The sequence below is a fragment of the Equus asinus genome, chromosome 11 (genome assembly GCF_041296235.1).
Source record: "Equus asinus isolate D_3611 breed Donkey chromosome 11, EquAss-T2T_v2, whole genome shotgun sequence".
Classification (NCBI taxonomy): domain Eukaryota; kingdom Metazoa; phylum Chordata; class Mammalia; order Perissodactyla; family Equidae; genus Equus; species Equus asinus.
In genome coordinates this window covers 14,176,509-14,195,284 of record NC_091800.1, presented here as the reverse complement: position 1 = coordinate 14,195,284, position 18,776 = coordinate 14,176,509, and the positions used below count along the sequence as shown (strand labels likewise).

At 33.1% G+C, this 18,776-nt stretch overlaps 1 protein-coding gene across 18 annotated transcripts in view; it reads right to left on the bottom strand.

Annotated features, from left to right (window-relative positions):
- The window catches only part of PDS5B (PDS5 cohesin associated factor B), a 194,120-nt gene that overhangs the window by 84,239 nt on the left and 91,105 nt on the right, over positions 1–18,776 (bottom strand). For all 18 annotated transcript variants that reach the window (XM_070520496.1, XM_070520487.1, XM_070520493.1 and 15 more), the window contains 5 exons: positions 15,833–15,927; positions 10,190–10,335; positions 7,843–7,994; positions 6,506–6,619; positions 2,909–2,990 (listed from right to left, as the gene is read on the bottom strand). In XM_070520496.1, coding sequence (XP_070376597.1) covers positions 2,909–2,990; positions 6,506–6,619; positions 7,843–7,994; positions 10,190–10,335; positions 15,833–15,927 — 589 coding nt within the window. The remainder of the gene's footprint in view (positions 1–2,908; positions 2,991–6,505; positions 6,620–7,842; positions 7,995–10,189; positions 10,336–15,832; positions 15,928–18,776) is intronic.

Genomic DNA, 18,776 nt, shown 5'->3' with positions numbered 1-18,776 from the left:
GTAGCACTATTTCACTGAATGAATGTGTTCACCACATTGGGCTGCACATAAATACACTCTGCAAAGTCACCTGCATAAAAGGTGTTTCTAAGAATGCTAGTTATTTGACTGTTGCACCAGGTTAATGCCGTTTCCAAAAAAAAAAAAAAAGATGTCACTGAGTAACTCTAAAATATTGAGCTAGAAAAACACTGGGGTGAAGGCAATAAATCAACAAATAAACAAAAAAAACATGGCTATTGAGAAGGAGTTTGTTCAGAGGAAGTGCGAGACAAAGCATGATAGATCACGAGAGTTAATTCTCAAATATTTGGAATTTAAAGTATTGGAATAGATCTGTCTAGAAACATATAAGATTTTTGTTGTTGTTGTTGTTTAATTTGGAAGGAAAGAAGTGGTACTGGACTTTCAAGAAGTTGATCCAGGGAATGGCCCAGTGGTGCAGTGATTAAGTTTGCGTGCTCCGCTTCAGTGGCCCGGGGTTTGCTGGTTCAGATCCCGGGCACAGACACAGCACCGCCAGTCAAGCCATGCTGTGGCGGCACCCCACATAAAATAGAGGAAGACTGGCAACAGATGCTAGCTCAGGGCCAATTTTCCTCACCAAAAAAAAAAAAAAAAAAAAGCAGAAGTTGATCCACATTAAAAAGAAACATCAACAAAAGTACAATACTGGAAATTACAAAGTCACTTTGAGTGACACTGAGCAAATCAACTTAGCTAAATGAAGAAGGGATATGCTGCTGAGCTAAGTAAGAATAAAAACAATCTTAATCAGACTGAATAATGAAGAAGGCAAAAACTATACTCATTATTAATTATCTAAGAGTCTTCCCAGTAAAACAGGAAGAAATATGAAAACCCAAAAGTTAAACATAGATTTGTATTTTTTCAAACTTTAACTCTATAATGTCTACTATAATTCTTTGTATAAAGTGAATATTAAGTAGTAAGAGACTATTAATTCTTCTCTCACTAGAATTCCACTTGGGGGTAGTATCCTCCTCTATTCTGATTCTTCTTCAACCCCACCACATGAGTAAGAATTCTCTCTTTAATTTGGATAACTCGGTAATTATTTTAAGATAATTTAAAGGAAAGTTCCACAAAGCAGTAGGGAACTAAACATTCTAATTGAATTGAGGCTGTGTTTTGTTATTTCATGCAAGACTAAACAGGAAATTCACGAGACCGAAGTTTTTATCAACTGGAAAGGGGAAGAAGCTCCCACTAAATAAATTTCAAAGGTATAGTGAGAGTCAAAAATAAAGTTATTTTTTATTACAATCTGATACATCTCTTCAACATATGATCTACACACTTAACATACTACTCAGCTGCTATTATGACATCAATAATGCCTAAAATCAGGAATTATTTTATACGCATGCATATAAGAACATCTCATATTTTTAATTAACACAGAACTTTGGCCAAAGGCAAGTAAATTAATATGGCTATAGGTCGCAAAGGGGGGCACTTAATCCAGAGATTACTAACTGAAACACACTAACTTACTGCATCCTAACACTGACTGAAACACATATTTATTGGCTGAAACACACTAACTGGGGTTTTCCAATTTCCTCCCTTGGCAGAGAAAGTATTAAAATAGCAGAAGCACGAAAATTAGTTTTAAGTCATTTATTATAAGGGAAAACTTATTCTAGCTAGTTCAATATACTTAATCAAAAAGGTTAAATTACGTTTAATAAACCATAAACGAAGTTATTGTTAGCCTATAAAACAAAAATACTACTGAGTTGCAAGCTTCAATCAGGCAAACAAGTGGCACAAAATGCCCTATTACTTGTGATTTGGAGGTTAGTGATGGGGCTGGTCCCATGGCATGGTGGTTAAGTTCAGCACGCTCTGCTGCAGCAACCCAGATTCGTGGGTTCAGATCCCAGGCACAGACCTACACCACTCGTCAGCCATGCTGTCGTGGCAACCCACATACAAAATGGAGGAAGACTGGAATAGACGGTAGCTCAGGGAAAACCTTCCTCAGCCAAAAAAAATAGCAAGAGGGTCACCATAAACCACTCAAACAACCACTGTTAGCACACAGATTTTTAGGGCAAATCGCCAAATTTACACCTAGGAAAACTGGAAATTTTCTCCCCCTAGATGAAACAACTCCACTCTATTGTCCTATGTCCTATGAAGACGAGGTGTACATTGGGGAGGTAAGGGGGTAGAAGGCATCGTTCCCACTATGGACTGAAAATAAAAAGAAATAAAAAATAACACTATATTGCTTTCCCAAGATGCAATTTAAAATAACCAGGCACATTGCTTTATAGGTGAATTATACCTCTTATAGGCCTACATACAACATTCTAGGGAAAAAAAAACCTGGAATTATTCTAAATGTCCAAAAAATAAGATACATAACTGGATAAATATCATCATTAAATTATAATCATGAAGACCAAGTAGTACATTAAAATCACCAAAACATTAATTATAACTAAACATATCAAGATACTTAACTATAATTACACGATATTAAACTTTCTAAAACCACAAGATGAAGGGAGTTATTTTAGGGTGGCAAGACAAGCGTATTTTTACTCTATTTTCTATGCTTTCAATGATGCTGAGTTATTGCTTGGGTATTTTTTATTTGAAAGCTGGAAAAAACTTTAATTCTGAGTACATAGAAACAGTCTCTTTCCTGTTGGGTATCACCTTTTGCAGATACAGTAAATTTAAATTTTTCTATGCAATAACTTTCTTAAAAATTTCAGTGTTCCAAGTTAGAGATCATAGATTCTAGAACCAGAACTGTTCCACACAGAAATAGTTGTTTAAACACATGGCAGCAATGGTAAAGAGTAACTAAAATACATGTGTTTTATAAAATTTAGTATCAAAGGAAAACTTTTCATTAAATTTAACTTACTTTAGGTTGCTTAATTAAGTCAAGCAAATCCTTTACTTGATGTCGGAGCAGATTTTGACATTTCCACATTTCATTCAATGCTCTGAAAAACACAAACACATAAATTTAAATAACAAAACCAGATAAAAATCCTTCCAGAATATTCCAACTATATTAATTTTTTTTTAAGTTCAAATTACCAAACTACCAAAATAGATGACAGAGATGAGGTACAATTCATAGAACTAAGCAAGTGATGTATGGAGGGAAAGAAAGAAGTCGAACATAAGAGATAACACACTTGAGGACATCACTGTATCAAAAGACAGGGATTAGTGGTAGTTGTTTTATGTTCTGTGTAAGAACAGGAAAGATCTACCAACTGGAACATGTCTGTAGACTAGGGTGTAGGAATTAACTGTGGAGATTATAAACTGGAGAAATAAAGGAATATTTGATAGATCAAGTCTCTGTAGTAGGCAGATGAAAAGAAATCAAAGACAGAAAAGAGCTAGCTCTGAAGAATGGAGATACTTTTTCCTAGAAGAGAAATATTACATTTATAATATATTATTTTATATGTTACATTATACACTTAGATAACATATTATATGTAATATTATATATGTGAATATTCTTTTCAAATGGGAAAAATCTTGATGTTCTCTTAATACTTTTATTGTTCTTAGAAATGTAAATGTAAAAAATTAAACAAGTACTCGAGAAAATACAGGTAAATCATAGTGAGTAGTTAATGTTATTGAAATATTAAGTTATAGAATATAAGAACCACATATTTTAAATTTTTTAAACGGAATTTTCCAAAACCACATAATGCTTTTCATTATTTTGTTTTCAATTACCTACACTTCTATTAATCTCCGTTATCTCACATAAGAAGCATCACCATACAACAGTAATACAGAAGCATATAAAATCACTTTCTCTTTTGACAGACAAGACAATTGTTTAATATTTTCACTCTCCTCCTTTAACAGTATGTTCTATACATACTTTTGGATTTTTTTAAGGTGATAAATTACTTGAAATTTGGACACAAATTCCTTTATAGCAGTCCCTTCAAAATGGTACTGGCAAAGGAACAGTATTGGGGCATTTTCATCTTAGAAGTCAAATTTGCAATAGCTATACTTCACTGTTTTCAAGTTACTAAAGTTCCATAAAACGTTTAATTGGCACAACTTAAGAATTTAAACATTAGGGGCTGGCCCAGTGACACAGCGGTTAAGTGCACACGTTCCGCTTTGGCGGCCCGGGGTTCGCTGGTTCAGATCTCGGGTGTGGACATGGCACCGCTTGGCACGCCATGCTGGGGCAGGCGTCCCACATATAAAGTAGAGGAAGATGGCCACGGATGTTAGCTCAGGGCCAGGCTTCCTCGGCAAAAAGAGGAGGATTGGCAGTAGTTAGCTCAGGGCTAATCTTCCTCAAAAAAAAAGAATTTAAACATTAAAAGAAAAATGACCATTACCCAGAGGAGTGTAAAAATCTAACAGCTAAGTAAGAGTTATGTAATTAAAATAATTTTCAAAGAAACAGAGTACTCATCTGTGAAATTACTTCTGAACTCAAGTCAATGAATTCTTTCTCTTTTCATATACACTTCATCAATACTTACAAGTTCTGAAAGGCCTGGATTTTGAAACTTGCCTTCACTTAAAGCAGAAATGATTTTACCTATTTAATTATTTATTATTTTAAAGAAGAAATCCCAAGCAATTCTAAAGCTCATTACAAACTATTATGGCTACAGCTTAAATCAAAAAGTGACCATCACTAAGAATCTGTATTATGACATATTTAGGGCAACCACCCTTTCAAGTATGTTAATAAAATTATATGAAGCAGAAAAGACAATTTGTCTTTGTGTTTTGCCTTTCTAAATAGTCCTTCTTAAAAAATAAAACAAAATTACTAGAACAAGAAAACACATATCTATTTATTTAATACTACCCTAGATTCCAGTTCGGTCACTAAATAAAGGTGAAAAATCTTGTTAGAGCCTGGAGACTCTTAAATTTGTTACCTGCTATTTTCAGTAGACTACTAGTTCCCTCACTAGCACTCCTCCTTGTTTAGTACCAACATACCACAAGTTTGCGCCAACTCAAAGAAAAAGACAGCTACCGTTGGGGTGCAATCAGAAACCTGTCCAAATGTTGAAGAGAACCTCTCCTCCAACCGTCTACTCCTAGTAGGCAAATTACTCATCAGACTTGGCAGTACAAAACTGTCTAGATGAGAGCCTGCCAAATGAAAGAGAAGATCACAACCAGGACACCTAATACCACCGCTTACTGGTCACTAAGAGTTCTTCTGGGAAACTTGGGAGAGATGGAAATAGACACCATGATCAGACAGCACTGAAGTCTGCCCCTATTCTCTTTTTCAATAATCAAGATATTTAGTTAACTTAGGGCCTTATCCAAAGCTGATACACATAAAAAGTCTAAAATAAAGAAGTATTTTGTCTTCCCCAAAAGAATACAGTCATAGAATAAAATATATGGCTCTAACTTGCAAGTTAATTGACCTCTGACCTCTGCAGGATTTAGTTCATCATGTATAAAACAGGAAAAATATCATTTATACTAGGGGTCAGCCAGCTTTTTCTATAAAAGACCAGATAGTAAATATTTTAAGCTTTGTGGGCCAGGCAATACAGTCTCTGTTAAAACCACTCAACTCTGCTGTTGTAGCGCAAAAGTAGCCACAGATAATACATATTACTGTGCCTGAAATATAGCAGGTATCAGGAAATGTACATTTCTCCCCTTACAATCTTTTCCTCAGCGTTTCTATGAAAGACATATAGAGCACATATAATAATTTCCATGGGGGAAGTAAAGTCAAAAGTCTCATTAAGCAGCAATAGGAATGAAAATTATATACAGCTCCTTAGACTTCCAATTTCCGAACATTTAATCCCCAACAGTTGTAACTACACTTGCTGGAATACTAAGGATCTACATTTTCTAAAACCTAGAGCAAATCAATCTCTAGGCCTCAATTTCCTAACCCTCAGTAACTCAAATAGCAGTGTCTCATCCATGTCCAAACTGCCAATTCCCTATAAAGGCACCCAGAAGTATTTTTTGAATGAAACATGGTCATAAATATATATTCGTGCTTAGCCTTATGTCAAACTATACACTATGTTGAGGCTACACCGCACAAAAACGTGTGCCCTACTGCCCTATTCCATAATTCAAATCAATATCAGGTGAAAACAAGATAGTATTTTCATAATATGGACCTTTCTTAATGCCTTAAGGGAAAAAAATAAATAAATAAAAACAAAAGGTATTATCAATATTTCTTGAGATATCAATATAAAAATCAGGACAGAGAAAAATCAAATCCTATACTCCATGTCAATCAATCCTATTTTTTAATTGCTTGCAAAAATCCTTACTCATCTTATGTTGATAGTTGTACTTTCTGAAAAAATAACCAAGTATTTTACTGTGTCTGACCATTTAAACCATGTTCACATTACACAAATTATTAATATTTAAAAGTACAGGTTTGTTTTTTCCATAAAATCCAACATACTGCAAAAAGTGGAAAGAACAGAGTTTGACATTTGAAACATACTTCACAGCATTTAAATCCAGTGTGGCATACAAGTAATATAAGCACTTCATCCGTTCTGTAGTTTCCAAATTGTGGGGAACCATGTATTGAGCAAAGATTCGTTCAACAAGCAGTCTACAAAAGAACACAGGTAAGATACCGTAACTGATTTTTTTTAAATGTATGTACTAAATTTATATATAAAATTCCAAAACATATAAAGAACACATATAAAAGAAATTCCTGCTTTCTGAGAGGAGATGAGATTTTCAAATCAAAGATTTCTTTCTATAAGAAGGGCCAAAAAAGGATTTAGCTAAATGTACCAAAAATAGCCCTATATCCAGTTAAGACAGATACCTCTGCATGACCTTGGGCAAGATATATGTCAGGGACTCAATTTCCTTATCTAAATAATACAGGGTTAAAAAACTATACCAGGTCTTTCTAAGCGACAAATTCTAAACATCTAAAAGTTAAAGCTATAAAGGAATTTTTAAGATTCTTCTGAGTTTTTGTAGTAATTATTATGAAAAAAGACCTGATTAAAAGTACAAAAAAACAGTGCTATCAAATTATAATGCAAACCTCCGTGCACTGATGCTGCACACTCAAAAAGTCTATAAACTTTAATTTTATAAAAATAATAACTAGGAAGTTTCTTAGATACTCAGTTTCTAGTTTCTATAAGCTCTTAAAATTGTAAGATGACCTATTAGATCTTAATTTTCTCTTCTGACCTGTGATAGGCAAGATCATCTGGATCCCACTAACAATCTATCAGATTAACTCAGACTGCAAGCAGGATTTACAGGTCTATTAACTACTACATGGTTAGGATCCTTACAAGATCTAACATTATGCTGGAATAGAAAAATACAAAGATTATATTCAGATAATGTTTTTATATAAATTTATAAACTGGTTTTTAGCCTTGAGTAAGAATTGTGGTTTTTTGAATTTAAAAGGTCTATAATTCTGAGTTTACTCATTTGAATTTCATTTGAAAAAATTTTATTTAAAAAACTGAATGCAGATCCTTGTAATGCAATTATCTATAAAACAAAATTTAAGTTATAACTACACACATTCTTACTTTTAAATATCACTCTATTCAAAAACAATGCAAGAACATGAACATAAAAGTTATATCCACCTCTAAAGTTATATGTACATTACTGCTTCATTTATGGCTTTGGTGAGAAGAAAACTAGTCACTTACTCCCTTTAACTTGCAGTAAAAACTGAGAAGGTAATTTAAAGTTATAAAGAAAACAGTTTGCCTAAAACAACAGACCAAGGACAGTTATACAACAGCAAAAGCACCAAATATTTTACATACAGTATCCTTAACTTACCGATCATCAATGCTATTTTGATAATATATATGTAGTAATTTGTCTTTAATCCATGAAATCTGTTTTGCAGCATCTTTTCCAGCTGCTGATTGTAAAGCATATTTCTTATAAATTTGGGCAAGTCCCATCATGGCTTCTTTCCGCACTCTCCACTTAAAATTAGAACAAAAATGTTTTCCTTTAATTTAAGAAGGCTTCCATTATACTAATTCAGGAAAGTCTAGTTTTCTAGTTTTTAATTTACTTTACACTATATATTTTCATCAAGCTTCAGTTACTGGATATCAATTTATAATGACTATATGAAAAGAACTATCTTGTTAATATATCTACTATGTAAGTATCATCTTAATATATCTGCTACGTAAAGTACAGCTATATCATGCATAAAGAATTCTAACACTTTAATATCTTAAACCTATCACCTACCCCAAAAACAAAAGTCAATCACAATCTAGATACAGTCACTTAGAATTGGTAAGGGAAAGCACACTACCAAATTTTAAAAGGCAAAGACAGAGTTTACTGAATAAACTGTGACCCATCCCTTATAAATTTTTTCCAAATACCGTCTATATTAAGCATACTTGTATTAAAAGTATATACGATATTGGCTTTATCAAATGCTGAAGGTACAGACACATCAGTGGTGCATTTTGTATATCTGGGAATCAAGTTCAAGTATAACAGGAATGTATTCAACTATTTTTTTAAATAAATATTTACTATAGTATAGCTAACGTTGCTTAATTATCTTGGAATGAAGTTATTCTTTAATTCTACATAAACAACGCACTATAATCAGCAGGACATTAGTAATGTTTAGAACTTCATGAATTTGCACAGATTATTCATTTTACCTTTGCAGTCTGCCATTCATAGTAATATTCTTCCCTTAGTTTTTCTTCCAATTAATTACAACAGATTAAGAAAAGTCCTTATCTCATCCATCCACCGCATACATATTGAAATAAAAGACTTCAACAGCCTTACTCATAAAATAAGAATTCAATTTGTTTGTAAAACCTTTCTGTCTAATTCCCTGTCTTATCTCTAACTCTAATTCCCTAAACTGCTGCTTTAAGGAGAATTTAAAGATAGAGCATATTCTAAGATGGCCAAGAACACAAATACATTTGCTTATTTTTCAGTACTCAATTAATGTTTCTATGAATGAACCAAGAAGCCCTACAATGAACACAACATGCTGATCAAAAATATACGTGAATTATGATCCCAACAATACACAAACCCTTACTTCAAATTCCAAGTCTAAGAAAAAGATTGCTTGAACACTTAGAAGGCCATTATCCTACCATGATGCAAATCTCCTTTTCTCTCTTTGTGCCTTTTGGCCTTTTCATTGTTTAATAACCCAGTGGAACAGTCAATAAAGACAAGTCTAAATTTACCAGTTAAAATAAATTGTTCTGAATATTTATAGATTTAGAGGGGAAAGCATACAATTCCTGCCCATCTATTCTCTACCCACAACCAGCATTATCAAAGAGAGAATTAAATGATAGAGATTGCATAATCAATCTTAAAAGCACTATTAAAATGTTGTAAAGTATTTTGCCAGTCAAAGCTATTCACAGCTACCAACAGTCTTCCCTTTTTTTGCTAATTAACTCCTAAATATATCAAAGATTTTCATCTTTCACCAAAATTACTCAAGTCTAAGTCAGTAAAACCTCTGCCATGAAGGAAAGGCAATGGGGAAGAGGGAAGAATGAACATTCACTGAAAGATTTACTGAGCGTCTAATATATTCTAGGCTATCTGTAATACATAACAAGACATAATCTTCTCTTCAGAAGCCACTGATTAATGAGTGGAGCTAGTGGGTTTCACTCAAGAAGGAAGGTTTGGGGTCACAGAAGATAGGCTAGAAGCATGCTGCTCTGGTTGGGTTTAGCTTTGCGAAATTAAAAACATCTTTTATTTTCTATTCCATGGAAATTACAATACAATCAGCTAGAAGACTGCCAAGTGATACTCACATGAAAGGAAAAAGAGAGAAAAGAGAGCCAACAACGTAAGAGAAGTTGTGTCAGAGGTCTTCACGAAAGTCACTTACTAAAATTAGCGAGCAGGCTAAATATCTGATTACCATTTAGAGCCATCTCATTTTTAGGATGAGAATAAATAATCTTAATGAAGAAAAACTAACAAAATTTAATGTAACAAAAAGTAAAACCTTCTCATAAATGTTGTTTCAACTATTAAAATGCCTCCCCCCCCAAAAAAAGGGCTAATTCCATTTAAATGTCATTATTTTCAAATGAGATACTATTAAGCTTCAAGTATTCAAAATGAAAACCTATGAATTATTATTTCTACTTACCCGTTTGTCTAATGTTCTCTCTCTCACAAAATTAAGTAAGTGATCATTGACCAGAAGAATATCCTTTTTAGCAGCTGTAACTATAGACACAATAACATCATGTCTAATAGCTTCCTCGGGGTCATGTGACCTCACTTTAAGATACTCTGAAAGATAAAATTTTATTTGATCAAAATGGAACTTTAACAATTAAAATGTTTTAAAAGATTGATAAGACATTTGAAAGTAAACCACAACAAAAACAAAACCTAAATAGTAGGTTCAATGTTTCAAAAAAATTAGGAGCAGGGGAGAGAGGAAGGAAGGGATGGAAGAAGGAAAGAACATCAGTCCTTCAGTCAAAACACAGTAGTTTACATGCAACTGAGAAGTAAATCCTCTCTCCATTTGGGGGGAGGATAGCTGATTAAGGAGTTCCTAACCTGATTAATTAAACAAACCATGGAAATGAACTAAGAAGTATATCAATGTTAAATATTTCACTTTTTTTTTTGCTTAAATGGTTAAAATACTCAAGTCAAGTTGTTCTATTAGGAAAAAGCTGGAGTCTTCAAGTTTCTATCCCTTAAATAGAGAAACCCTGAGTGTGGTTACTGAAAGAATAAAATTGAGATACTGGCTGCCAAGAAACAGAATTACATTAAAGACCATGAGTCAATTCCATTTAATTGAACTAAAAAAGGCTAAAGGGAAGACAGAAGAAATGAAACATTTAACAATTATGAGTGGATGGAGGAGGATTTTAAAGTCAAAAACACAGGAGTTCAGATCTGGCACTGAGAAAGCTGAACAAAAAAATTCACAATCTTCAGTAATGATATATTAGGCTTAAGGAAGAGGCACCGCAACTGAACATAAACTTAACAAATAAATATTATTCAGCTCATTATAAGACCAGTAAGATAAAATCCTGTTGTTTGGATTTAGAGTAAATAAATGTAGCCATGCCTAGGCACAACAAACAATGCTTATGAATGTGAATGGATTTACTTCTCTATAAATTAACAGTTTAACAAATAATTATAATGCAGACAGTTCTAGGCACTTCCACCATAAGCAACTTTGCCACAAGATTTTCGCTGCAAACATTTTCACTGCCTAACTAATTGGCTGTAAGGCAATTGTGCCATAAAAGATAAAATAACTGGTTGGTAGTTTGCTTTCAACTGGTTGACAGTTTGGCAATTTTGTCAGAAAAGCTAAAACAACTGGTAGACAGTTTGGCTTCAACTGGCTGACACTGTGGTTTCATTTCTTCATTGATACAGTGCTTCCATTTTCAAATTATATAAATCTTAGCACCACATTTCCATTGCTTAGCACATCTATCAATGGAATTGTGACAACAGGCCAAGAACAAACAGTGCAGAAGGCTTTCACAACGTAATACAAAGCTTAGTTACAAAAACGCATCCTAGTATTTGGAAACTGATAACTCTCTTAATGAAGGAAGAAATTTTAGCCCAAAAGAAAAAGTGCAATGGATGCCAAACGAGGAGACGAGTCAACCAGCAGAAAAACAAAAATGTATGATACTGTGAACGAAAGACTTTGAAGACAAGTGCTTAGGTACAACACACAAAATAAAATCAATTATTTGCGCAGTTAATTTTGTTTTTCATTTTTCATAATGTTTCTTTTTTACTTTTTGTTATTGTATCTTTAACAGCAAAATTGCCTTATGGCCATTAGTTATGCAGTGAAAATGTTTGCAGCAAAGATGCTTGCAATTAAAATACTGGACAATGCAAACACCCATAAAACCAATGTCCCAGGTCCTAAGCCCCTCCACCTTGAGCAATCTCTACTAATAGGAACTATCTCAAAAAATGAGAAAGACCATACTAAAAAACCTTCTGAAGAAACAAAATGTTATTTTACCTAACTCAGTAAAGAAAGTTATTTTTAGTACTGATTTCAAATGGAGCATGTTAAATATATCTCAAGTTCATTTCCCCACCGAGATAAATACAGGAGTTTATCTTTCACTGGACTTGTTTCAGATGCAATACATACTATCTTAGGTGCTAGTAAGAGAAAAAAACAATGACACACCATCAATTTTGCATCCCAATTTCCCTAAAACAAATCATTTATATTAAACAAATACACAAGAACTATTAACTTAGAGATATTAACTGTGCAGAGGAAGAAAAACAGAGGAGAAGGAAGAAATTCTTGATGGTTAGCACAGCAAAAGCGTCTAATAATTCTCTTCACAATATGGCTATGTCCCTCAAAACTTGGCTGAAGGCGTAAGGATGAATCTCACAAACATACTGTCAAGAAAGGAAGTAAGATAAATGGGTGTGTATAACACATAGGTATCTCAGCTCATTCCTGAAACCCTAAGAAAATATCTTATGAAAGAATCAAGTAACAACAGAAGAGATCATAGCAAAAGAGACTTTTCAACAAAATTTTGGCAGACAGACGACTGGTAAATGCTAGAAGGCAAAGAAAAATGATGAAATCCAAAAGGGGAAGAAAACAATAAACAAGCTCATTTCCAATGTAGAAGAACCCTGAAAACATTTAAAAATTCAAGGCACCAAGTGATGAGAAAGGCAGATGAAGACAAAAAAATGCATAAAGAGTAGTTAGACTCCTAGATTTTTCAGAGCTTTCAGTCAACTACAAAAATTAAAATGTGCCCATAGGCTAAAGACTAGGAAATCATACAACATAACAACATAAATGTTTCATAAATAATGAAACTATATATTATCTTTTGGTAAAGCAAAACATTCAAAAGAATGGTAAGTACTAAAAAGGTTATTGGTGAAATTATGCACATCTAAAGTATATGTTAGATAGGTATAAAAGAATCAAAACACCTATCTCTTATTTCGCCAATAGTAAACTTTGCATTAAAGTTCTGGCTATGGAAAACATACTTTAATTATTTTATACTTTAAGAAAGATCCAGAATATGTACAGAACTACTATAAATCAACATGAAAAAAGACCAAAAAAGCCAATTTTTAAAAGATGGGTTTAAAATTTAAACAGACTCTTCATAAAAGAAAATATATAGAAATACACATACAAAAAGATGTTCAATCCTGTTAGTCATCAGGAGAGTGTAAATCAAAACAACAAAACAATAAGACCTATGAGACTTGCTAAAATCAGAAAGAATGAAAACATGGGGCCAGCCCGGTGGCGCAGCAGTTTAAGTTGGCACGTTCTGCTTCAGCGGCCCAGGGTTCACTGGTTTGGATCCCAGGTGCAGAACTATGCAGCGCTTGTCAAGCCATGCTGTGGCACGTGTCCCACATATAAAGCAGAGGAAGATGCACATGGATCTTAGCTGAGGGCCAGTCTTCCTCAGCAAAAAGAGGAGGATTGGCAGCAGATGTTAGCTCAGGGCTAATCTTCCTCAAAAAAAAAAAAAAAAAGATTGACAACACAAAATGTTGGCAAGGATAGTGAACAACTAGAACTCTCAAACATTTCTCGTGCAAGCGAAAAACAGTACAACTAATATAGAGAACTTAGTCATTTCTTATAAAGTTACACATGTATCTACCCTATGACCAGCAATTTCACTCCTAAGTAGTTCTAAAGAGAAACGAAAACATAAATCCACAGAAACACTTGTACAAGAATTCTCATAGTAATCTTAATCATAATAGCCCAAACCAAAAATAATCCAGATATCCATCAAAAGAAAAAATTGGATAAACAAATTATGGTGTATTCAAACAATGAAATACTACTCAATAATAAAAAAAGAATAAAGCAGTAATATAGGAGTCCCAAAGACACTAGCAACTAGACTTCTAAACTCCTGATAGGATCTCTGGGGAATCTGACTAGTCCAAGAGTAAGGATCTAAACTAAAGGTTTTCCAGCAACAGCACAGCCTGATCACTCTAAAATCCCATCTATACAGTCAGGGCTTTCTAAACAGCAGTTAATTTAGTTCCCCAGTTAATTATGAGCAGACATCTACGGATTGCCAAGCATTTGAGGAAAGCCTCTAAAATGGAAAAAAAGAGACAAAATCAAATAAAAGGTAGGAAAAACAAGTTAGCCGAAACAGACATTTGAAGGAAAAAGAAAACCTCCCCAAATACCACCATTAATTTTCTCAGAGAATACTGCATCAATAACACAAGAAAAGGATGCTACAGTAAAAGGACATCCAGGGGAAAAGAGGAGGAAGAGGAAAAAAGGGAAAAACAGAAGAGGTGCACACATGCACACATGCAGAAGGTAAGGAGGGGGAAAAACAAGGAGGGAAGGCAAAAGAGGGACGAAGAATGGATCATCTTAAGATCAATGCTATAAAGCAGAAGCTCACAGAGCAAGCAGTCCAAGTTCAGATGTGAGAGGTAGACAGAGGGTTCCAACCAGGGTATCTCCCCCTAAAAAGGATGAAACTTATAAATGCCTGCTGTTTAAATCTGACTGACAGGAATTCAATAAAACCTGAAAGCATTACTATGACAAATTATTGTCAAAAATATTACAAAAGGATATACTTTATGATTTTATCAGAAGAAACTCAGAAGGAATAAAACATAGTTAAAATATACTACAAGTTGGTCAAGTTTTAAAAAGAGTAAATAACTAAATAATAAACAATAATGTGAAAGATGGGAAGACAGTGCTCAGAGTTAAAGTTTTTAAAGGCCTTTGATTCTCAGAAAGAAGCTAGAGTTGATTCACTTTAGATGTCCATTAATCAATTATGGAATGAAAGCATGAAAGAGAATGTTAACTCCCAAGCCCACGGGGGAAACAAAGGAAAAATGAGCACAAAGAAAACTGATCAATTGAGCAGAAGAGAGGAAAATAGAAAAAAGAAAGCGAAGAAGCAGCATGGAAAATAGAAAATCCAAAATGAGATAATAGGAATGAGCTCAACTACATCAAATTCAAGTGACATTTCAATAAGTTTTAAAACACATGAAAGACAAAACTATATAGGATTTATGGACAGACATACATGTGGCATAGAGAGGAAAACATCAACAGGATACAGACCAAGTTTAGTAGAGTGGTTACCCTCTGTAGAAGCAGGAAAAAGAATAGTGTGTGGAGAGCATTTCAACTATCTCTACAATTTATTTTCTTTTTTTTAATCTCTTAAGCAAATATAGCAAAATGCTAACATTTCTGAGGAAGACATAGGACCTGTTACATTCCTCTGTATTTTCTGAACTATTTCATAATTAAAAAAATTAATAGAACAGCAATCGTCAAATGCATGATATTCTCATTACTACAAAAATGAGGTTCTGAACTGCCTTATAATGATACAGATTTCAGAAAAGTTACCTCCATTTAGCATGGTTAAATTAGGCTCCAAATTAATGATTCTCATCTAAGTTCTCAAAATAGCAAAGAATGTTAAAGTCTTATAATCTATTCAAAGTCAAGACCTATTTTTAGAATTGTCAAACAAAAAAGCTAATATTGTCTCTAATAAAACCGATTTTTTATAAGTGTTTTTAGCCTAAGTAGGCACTAGGAAGTAAAAATTCTAGCTTCAGACAGTAACTTTCATGATGATGAACTGAAATAATGAGACTTCATCTATCACAATACAAAAAAGGCTTTTTTCCTATATATAAAAAGGATTTTTCCACCAAACAGCATCTAGGAATGTTTGCTGTTATGGGTATATAGTACCTGTTAAGTCCTTTGCTAAATCAGGATGGTTCATGAGACAATGGCTAGCAAATTTCACACATTCCAGGCGGATTGGTACATGGATGTCATTAAACCTGATAAAATACAAAGGCACACAGCGATCTTTAAAATAAAAAACAAAAGATACGTGTTTAATCTGTACTCAATTTATATTTATTTCTCTAATTAAAAGAAAAAACAATTTATGTAGGATAATTCAAAGTTAAGCCAGACTACTTAACACAAAGTTTTCGATACAGCATAGATGTACGAATGCTTTGGAACCTCTACATCAAACTAGGACAATCTCCTGTGAGAAACTATGCACTTTTAACAGCATGTTTAAACAGTACACATTTGACTCAAATACAAGAATTAGAATGACAAAATTTTTCCATAAATATTATACTTTCAAATATATGTTTATGCAAGTATATGTGTGTACATAGTTCATAGATACATTATATAAATCTCATACTGTGTTTAAAAAGAAAACGAATTTTCTTAAGTATTCTTTCTTAAACCTAGGGCATTCACAAATTTGAGGTAGATCTTGTATTAAATCCTGTATTATTTTACATGACTCTAAAATTGCGCTCAAATTACTTCCACCCAGTTAACCATCAGAATTATTACATTTTCACTAATATCAAAGCCAATTTTTACATGGAAATGTAAATATCTTAGTATGTATCTCTAAAAATTTAAAACTCTGGTTGATATGTCATTTAAGTGTCTTTTAATCTTTTATTTCCCCTCCATCTTTTTTTTCCCTTATAGCTTATTTGGTGAAGCAACTGTTTTGTGTTTGTCTCTGTAGTGTTTTTCCACAGTTTAGATGTTGCTAATTGTATCATTCTGATGTAATTTACAGGCTCTCCTCTCTCCTAAATCTTCCAAATTGATAGTCAGATCTAGAGACTTGATCATATTAACATTCATTTTTTTAGAAGACTACTTCATAGATGGCATTGTGCTCCTCCATCAGAAAGCATATGATGTCTAGTTGTCTCTAAACCATTGATGCTCAATTAAGGTATAATATACATTATATCATTATGGACTACAAAACAGTGAATTTTTTTTTTAAATCTTTTTAACAAGAACATGAAAGCCAAGTGAGAATTTTCATTCAATATTTTCATGTCCTAATTCTGTAAGATGAAAAGGTTTCCAAATCTTGTCTAACCCCGTACCTTAAGAAACAAAATTCAGTATTATAAAGGAGAAAAAAGGAAGTCTCAAAAATGAGCACCAAATTACTCGTAAAAGCTTATTATTTGGGGGAAAAAACTGCTCTATAAAGTGCATCCACCCCCAAAAAGTTATAGAATATAGCCTATGGACTCATACAAAGTTTCCCAAGTGTTTTGAATCCAAGAGCTCAATCCCTGTATACTTTACCATTTCTCAACTAAACATGTACCATGTAACTATTACAAATATAAGACATCTTTAAAAAATACTCTACCTTCTCAAAATTGGTAATAATGTGTGAGTTTTGTCCTTAAGATTAAAAGGAAAAATTACAATGTAATAGAAAGGTGACACAAATTTAAATTAGGATTTTTCCTCCTTAAAACTTATAAAATAAAGTCGGGTAATCCAAGTCCTGATTTAAAGATATATTAAATGTCCATATGTAAGAACTGTATTTTTGTTTTAACAATTAAATAAAATGGACTTTAAATTGAGTTGCATAATTTAAACATAAAATATTTTGACCTATTGCCCAAGAACTTTCCATTGTATTTAAGAGAAAAAAGTCTAGAAAACCATCTCAAAATGACAATGGGCTAATATTTATTAGTTTAACACACCTTGCTAAATATTATTATTGAGCTAGATAAGAGAGAAGAAATCAGATTAAGAATTTAGTGCTTAATAAGCACTTACAAAAGCTTATATCCTCATTTAACAAATTAGGAAAATAAGACCAAAAGAGATTAAATTTACCATAATCATTGACAATTCTGGTATTGAAATGGAAAGAAAAGTGGTGATGATGACGCAAATATTTCAATACAAAGAAAATAGAATAAGAGTCTTTAAATCTTATTTATTTATGACCATTGCATTATTTGTTATGAGGATAATTTGAAGGGAAAAGAAATCCTCCTTTATCCTCAGGGTCAAAGTAGGTTTCAGCCAAGGTACTTAGAATGGTTTCAATATATTCAAGGTCAGGGATATCACCAGAAATGTAATGAAATGAACCCCTCTCACAGAAAAGAGAAATATACAAACACACTCAAAATTCTGTAGGCAATTTCAGGAGGTTTGTGGATCATTAAAAGTATACAAGAAACCCAGGTTATTATTTCCTTTAAATGACAAACGTAGAAAGGAGGTTAGGAGGAGGACCATAGATAATCCTTAATTTACTACTTCTGTGAATACCTTTATCCGTACAATCTCTTCAAATAATCTAAATAAATATAATTTTTGGTGGAAGGGCTATATCTCACAATGATGTATTTTCAGTTGGAATTAACAACTGCTTTGTAATAAGATTTTAATTTCATGATTATAATACTTTGTAAGACAGCTTTTTTTTAATTTTTTTTATTAATGTTATGATAGATTACAACCTTGTGAGATTTCAGTTGTACATTATTGTTAGTCATGTTGTGGGTACACCACTTTCCCCTTTGTACTCTCCCCCCACCCCCCCTTTTCCCTGGTAACCACCGATCAGATCTCCTTGTCAATATATTAACTTCCACCTATGAGTAGAGTCATATAGAGTTCGTCTTTCTCTGACTGGCTTATTTCGCTTAACATAATACCCTCAAGGTCCAACCACGTTGCTGCGAATGGGCCAATTTTGCCCCTTTTTATGGCTGAGTAGTATTCCATTGTGTATATATACCATATCTTCTTTATCCAATCATCAGTTTCTGCGCATGTAGGTTGGTTCCACATCTTGGCTATTGTAAATAAT